Genomic DNA, 6,315 nt, shown 5'->3' with positions numbered 1-6,315 from the left:
TTTGTGCCAAGCTGTCCTGCTTGCTCCCACCTAACGAAGCTGGCAGTATATTGCCAGTTTATTGGCCTGGTGCTGGGTGTGTTTATGATCGGCAGGGTCACACCTCCATTAGGAATGGGGAGAAGGATTTTAAACATACCTTACCATGCCTCCTCCAGCCTCTCTGTGTGGAAGGGGGCTGTGCAGTGTGTGGCCTCAGTTCCCTAACTGGTTGGTGATGTTTGCATCCAGCCTGGAGGGAACTGGCCAGCCTGGCACACAGAACTGCCTGGCTCAGCAGTGCCACGTTGCTGAGCCGTCCCTGCTGCCTCTTGGTGTTCATGATTATCTGTGCCTGTGTGTGCACTTGCAAGTTTAATAGCAGCAATAGTTGCTTTTGTCAGAGATGATATGCAGGCCATAAAACTAGTTTGCCATTATTTTTTTTTTCCGCTCCCACTGAGATATGAAAGCAGTGGGAAAGGCTCCAAAGCCTGTTGGCTCTTTCAAATGGAGGTTATATAAGGAATATGAAAAGAATGTATTTCATAGTGGCCAGAGGACCTAAAAATACCACTTTCACAGATCTTTGCTTGGACATCATGAAAAGATTCCGCAGCTGGAGATGGTGCTCTCCAGGAAATCATCCTTAGGCTAGGCTGGAAGCACAGAAAGCTCTTGTGTTCAAAAACAATGTAAGGAAGTCGTGTCTCAAAGGCCAATACTTACAACAGCCATCTCCTGTGACATGGGACATTGCCTGTGGGTTCCAGGGAACCCAGCAGGGTAAAACACAGCCCACGAGTGGCAAGAGCAGTGTCTCAGGATGATTCCAGGCTGGAGTGACAAAAGAGGTGAGGGTTGGGATCAAGGACACCACTTAAGGACAAGGTTGTCTCTGGGACAGTTCATGGGGTTTTTTCCCAAGTGAGCTGAACCCAGCAATAAGAAATCTCCTGTAGGAACTGCACTGATTTAAGATTAACCAGGTAAAGTGCAACCTTGATAGAGTAGTTCATGGGAAGGAATCCAGGAGAATTTATTGCTTTAAAGATTTGATATTACATATGTGGAGTTTTAGGGCAGGTAAAACCAACCATGGGTCACAGCAGAGGAGTCCTGGGGTTTTTTGTTCCACATTAAAGAGAATGAACTATCTCCTTTTCTTTGTCTTGACTGGACTAACCAGTCCTGTGTGTTGTGGGCTAACACATGTCCTGTGACTGCCTTTGCTGCCCTTGTTCAGGCATTCAGCAAAGGTGTTGGGGCTCTGGATCATCACAAGTGCACAGATAGTGAGGGCATGTGATTTGAGGTCTGTCCTATTCTCCCTTGGCTCCAGACTAGAGACAGGCTCTAGGTGCTGTCTCCACATGGTCCTCAAACATAGTCTGGATCTCATCCCTGCATCTCATCCCTGCTGACATTTTTCACCAGTATGACTATCACTGGGAAGCCACTGGATTTGTGCAAATGGGGTGGAAAATCAGGCTGCTTCTCATCCCTTGTACCTGGGATGAGACTGCCCACCTCATTTCACAGCAGGGGCAGGAGACAGAGGAACACGAGGGCCATCTGCAGACCTGAGCTTCAGGAGATGCTGGATGTTGTTCCTTCCCAGAGCCCTAATCTTTACAGCCATCTAGACTTCTCTCCTATCTCCCTATTATCTTCCTGGGCATGCTACAGCTGAGCACAGGCTCCCTGTGATCAGAAGAGCAGGTCATTACGAGCCTTCTCTAATTGTCGTGTATTTCTTCACCTTTACAACCAGTGACAAACTGACTTTCACTTGATCATCTTATTGTGACCTGTAGGCTCAATCAGGCTCTCACCTGCTGCCAGCAGCAGGGTGGCTGTGTGGGAACCAAAGCACAATCACCACCCCAAAGTGCTCAGAAATTACCTCTGAAATACAAGAAAGGCATAAAAATGAACATATTTGAAGTGTGAATGCCATATTTTAGCTCCCTTTTCTTGGCTTTCAGAATGTGGTTACTTCAAGTCTTTAAGCTCCCTGGAATCATGAAAGCAAATATTTATTCTTCGCATTTGTTTTTCTTTTAATGAAAATTGGGGTTGTTATTCAATCTCATGGTTCCAGCACACGTGGCTTCAGGACAGACACCAGCTAGCGTTAGGCTTGCCAGGAAATAGTGACAGCTGGCAACACCATCAAACATTTGTTTGGGCTTTTTCCTCAATACACATATGCTTTGTGCTCAGAGCAACAGGGAGGTGAGCCCCTTGATTTACAATAAATCCTCCCAGGAGAAAGAAATCCATCTGTCTGGGAAAAGTTAGAAAATATTTTTGCATTTATTTTTCTTTCCTTTTTTTTTTTTTTTTTATGAATACAAACTCTAGTGAAGAAATATTCCTGTTTCCATTGGAAGGCAGAAAACAGCAAAAATTAATGTACAATATCGAGGAATACTTGGTGCAAATGGACCAAAAAGGATTCCCCACTGAACATGTCTACGTACAGAATAAAAGGTTGCTGCAGTTGGAAAAGTCAGCCGGGTTATTATGGGGGGGTGGCGTTTTTTGCATTTAATCTCCCAATTATAAATAATCAATGTGATTTACAAAATAATTTACAGAAAATGATTGGATTCATCATTGCAATAAATTACTGGGTGCGATGCCAGCGGCGTTGAGGCGACGGGACCCGTCCGACACCGTCAGCACGAGGAGAGGTGGTTCATTTCTGCCCCGGAAATCAAGGGACAGACCTGCAGCTCCTCTGGCTGAGCTGGCTTGGGTTCATCCCCACCAGCTGTGGTTCCACCATCCCCATCCTCCCAAGAGGCCAGAAGTGGCTCAGGCCTCAGGTCGTGCAGGGCTCTGAGAGCTCCAGCCCTGCTGGCCCCCAGCGAGGTGGGAGGGCGGGAGGGCTCCTTTCCTGGTTCCAGCTGTAAACCAAAGGTCACATCCACGGGGCTTTGGCACAGGCAGGCACAGAGAAACAGGGCTGAGGGCAGGAGGGAGCAGAGCAGGCAGGGGCAGACCCAAGGCTGGGGCAGACCCAGGGGGCTTGGGTGAGACAGGGCCGTTCCTCAGCCTCTCGTTCGTCCCTGCAGGACTCAGAGCATTGTATTTTTGAGGTTGCTGCCCTCAAACCTTCTGAGGTCTGAAGGAGTCACAATGAAATTCTTATCATGTTATGAAGACCCATAAATCTGTTATCAGCCACTCATTCTGAGCTGAAAGAGTGGCACTGGACTGGAGAAGTGGACTGTATGGCACATCTTAGCATTAAAGCTGGGTCTGAACTGAGATCCTGAGTCACAATGCTCCCAGCACTTGGGCAGCCCAAGACCTGGGTCCAATCTGTGAGGCTCAAGCTCTTCTCATCCTCACAGGTCTCTCCCCTTCTTATGTCCTTCCCCCCACCTCCTTCCAAAAAGGCATCCTGTGGTCTTCTGACTGCTGAGGAACAGTAGTGAGGCCAGTGATATTTTGGGCCAGTGCCACCAGCCTGTGTGAGGATGACCCCATCCCATTAGCTGAAATCTCTGGAATCCCATGGTCCCCCAAATTCCCAGCCCAGGAGGCAGTAAGTGGTGTAAGGGAAGGATTTGGCAGTGGTTGCCTCTTGTGGTGAGAGGGCATGCATGGCACAGAAATTACAAAACCCCTCAAAAGGCAGAAGGATCCAAGTAGAGGACAATCTTGGTGGGCCAGACTTTGCTCCAGTATGAGCTGAAAAGATTTGTTAGACCTGGCTGGGGGTGGTTAGTGTGCTGGAAGGTGACACCCTACAGAGACCTGGGACTAGCCAAGGCTGAGGAGCAGTTCTGGGCAAATCCCATGTGCTTCACCTGCTGTGATGCTCCTGGGGGAGCTTCCATCTCCATCAGGTTTGGCTGGACTAGGGACTGTCTGGGGAGCTGTGGGAGGGGAGCTCTCCGTTCACACAGCACAGAGAATTCCCTGTTGGCAGGCTCTGGTGTGTGCTGAACCAAGGCTGGGGTGGCAGTGGGGGAACAGCCAGCTGCACTGTCCCCAGCCAGTCACTGCCTTCTCCCCACAGGGGGAGGCAGGAATCTGGCCCTTCTGACAAGGACTGAGGGTTTCAGTAAGGCTTCAGCCTCAGTTCTGGGACTCAGGGCTGCCCGTGGCACATTCTGTCCACAGCTGCAGGAAGACAGCTTTTGGTGGTGGTGGACTAGTCCAATCAGCAAGTCCGTGTGTTTGTGCCCAGGGACCTCTGGATGGCTTCTCTTTTCACAGTGACAGAGTCAGTTTGGGCTTTTCTCCCACATGGCCTTCCAGAGGAGGCCAGCTGCTCTGCAGGTTGCTAGATGACCTCCTGTTTCGTGATGGCAGGCTGTGGGATGGACGTGGGCTGTTTTGCCACGGTTGCAATGGCTCCAGGCAGCAGCTTGTATTGCTCTGGTCCTGAGCCCGCAGGTGGAGATGGCTGTGGAGTTTCTGGAGTAGCTACAGAGAGAGAAACAACATTAGAAGAGGGCCTCATGGACCTGGCAGCACTGGGATCTGTCCTCAGACTTGTGGAGTTCAGGTGTCAGCACAGCAGAAGTTCCTAAGGGCCTGTGTGTTTGCTATAAGGCAGCTCAGACACACAGGGATGGTTTGGTGCCCCAGAAGAACCACAATAACAATGAGGGGACCTGCTGGCATTTTGACCCTTACTGGCCACTTTTTTGGTCAGCCAAAGTCATCTCAGCCCAAGTTCCCAAGGGGTGGCCCCATATGGTGGACCAGATTCTCCTGTGATTTTGCAGAGGGAAAATTGAGATGTGTTTGAACCATTCAAGGGAAGGGGAGCCTTTCCACTGATTTCACTAGGCACTGGATAGGATCATTCATCCCTTAAGGGCTATGTAAAGGTTAGTCTGACAAGGAATATCTTGTTGAATCAGTTAGTCTAGCCTAATCTAATCTAACCTAATCCATGTCTCTGTTTGTCTTTCCCTCTTTTCTGCATAGGAATTTCTCACACACTCATTACCAGAGACTCTGTCTTGCTTGGAAATTTCCTTGCAAGGTAGAAACTACCTCCACAGGCAAGCTGGAAAGCTCCTGGGAGCTCCTGGGAGCTCTGTGTCCCTCTGGCAATACTCACACATCTGCCCGTTGTGCATCTGAGGAGGCATTGTGTTGGCCACAATGACGTTTGTTCCCAGGTTCTCCTGGATCAGATGAGGGTGCAGGGGGTGGTGGGCGTGCGGTGTTTCACTTGATGAGCCTAAAATGCAGCATATGACATTTGTTTCCACAATGGCAGAGGGAGACAGTTCAGATGGGCAGACCCACTGCACCAAAGGGTCCAAGGCTTTGTGCACGATCAGCTTGTGTGTAGGTGGTTGGAGCACACCCTTCCCTTTTTCCTCCATGAATGCCTTGAGCCACCTAACCCTTGTGTGCTGCCTGCACTTCCTTTTATACAGGATCATATTCCTGAGTCACCTCTACGTAAAGAATAGCACAGTGGCAACTTTTCATTTTGTTTTGTCCCGTTGGATGCTCCCACTAGAAAATCTGTGACACTCTTTCAACCTGAACTTTCAGACTTTTCTGTTTTGATGGCTCCCTTCTGGCAGAGAAGGATTAGTGAAATGGGTGCCTGGTAGGAGATTGGGGTTGCACAGCAAATTTTGTCCATGTGCAGAGGGCTGGGGACACCTCTCTGTAAATAGATGCACAGCTAATGCATTTCTTTAGGTGAGGAGAAGTAGGGGACCCTTAGTTACCACTGCCAGTGACCGGGGAGATGATTTTGTGTGAGTCAAGGGCTGACCTGCATACAGGCTATCTCCTAAATTTTTCAGGTAGGGAGCAGTGGATGTTCTCCACTGTGGAGGTTCTCAAGGGGAGGGTGATCAGGGCCTCACTGAGAGGCCTCATGTAGCACCCTCAAGCACTCACCTCCCAGCAGCATCTCCTGCAGCAGGTTGTCAATCTTGGCCATACCGAAGAGCTTGACAAACTGGATCTGCTCTATCATCTGCCAGGTGATGCTCTGCAGCACAGGCAGCAGCAGCAGCAGCTCCCCGAAGCGGCCCCGCGAGTCGTACTGCCGGTCGTTGATGTAATCCTCCAGGCTCACCTGCACCTGGTACCGCATCCGCTTGATCTTGGACGGGTCACTCAGTCCTTTGGCATCTGGAACAACACACACACACACCCCAAGCTATCCAGGCTGTTCCCCAGGAGCTGCCTGTGGTGAAGTCTGGGCACAGCCTGAGGCAGGCTGTCTCCAATTCCGTGTTCTTTGCTGTAATGGGCATTTTTTCTCTTCTCAGGCTGAATTCTCCCCTCCCTCTAAGAACAGTTCGGCCCAGAGAGGAGACCAGGCAGCATTTCCAC

At 49.9% G+C, this 6,315-nt stretch overlaps 1 protein-coding gene across 2 annotated transcripts in view; it reads right to left on the bottom strand.

The window, feature by feature from the left end:
• Positions 1 to 2,017: 2,017 nt before the first annotated feature.
• HNF4A (hepatocyte nuclear factor 4 alpha) overlaps positions 2,018 to 6,315 on the bottom strand; it is a 34,350-nt gene continuing 30,052 nt past the window's right edge. For both annotated transcript variants that reach the window (XM_027745895.2, XM_027745894.2), the window contains exons 8-10: positions 5,875 to 6,111; positions 5,072 to 5,194; positions 2,018 to 4,425 (exon numbers count right to left, since the gene is read on the bottom strand). In XM_027745895.2, the coding sequence (XP_027601696.1) occupies positions 4,283 to 4,425; positions 5,072 to 5,194; positions 5,875 to 6,111 (503 nt within the window). In that variant the 3' untranslated portion in view covers positions 2,018 to 4,282. The remainder of the gene's footprint in view (positions 4,426 to 5,071; positions 5,195 to 5,874; positions 6,112 to 6,315) is intronic.

The sequence above is a fragment of the Pipra filicauda genome, unplaced genomic scaffold (genome assembly GCF_003945595.2).
Source record: "Pipra filicauda isolate LSUMZ 115617 unplaced genomic scaffold, ASM394559v2 scaffold299_size895176_pilon, whole genome shotgun sequence".
In the NCBI taxonomy this organism is placed as follows: Eukaryota; Metazoa; Chordata; class Aves; order Passeriformes; family Pipridae; genus Pipra; species Pipra filicauda.
Note: the sequence above shows the minus strand (reverse complement) of the source record. Positions and strands in the feature narration are given on the sequence as shown.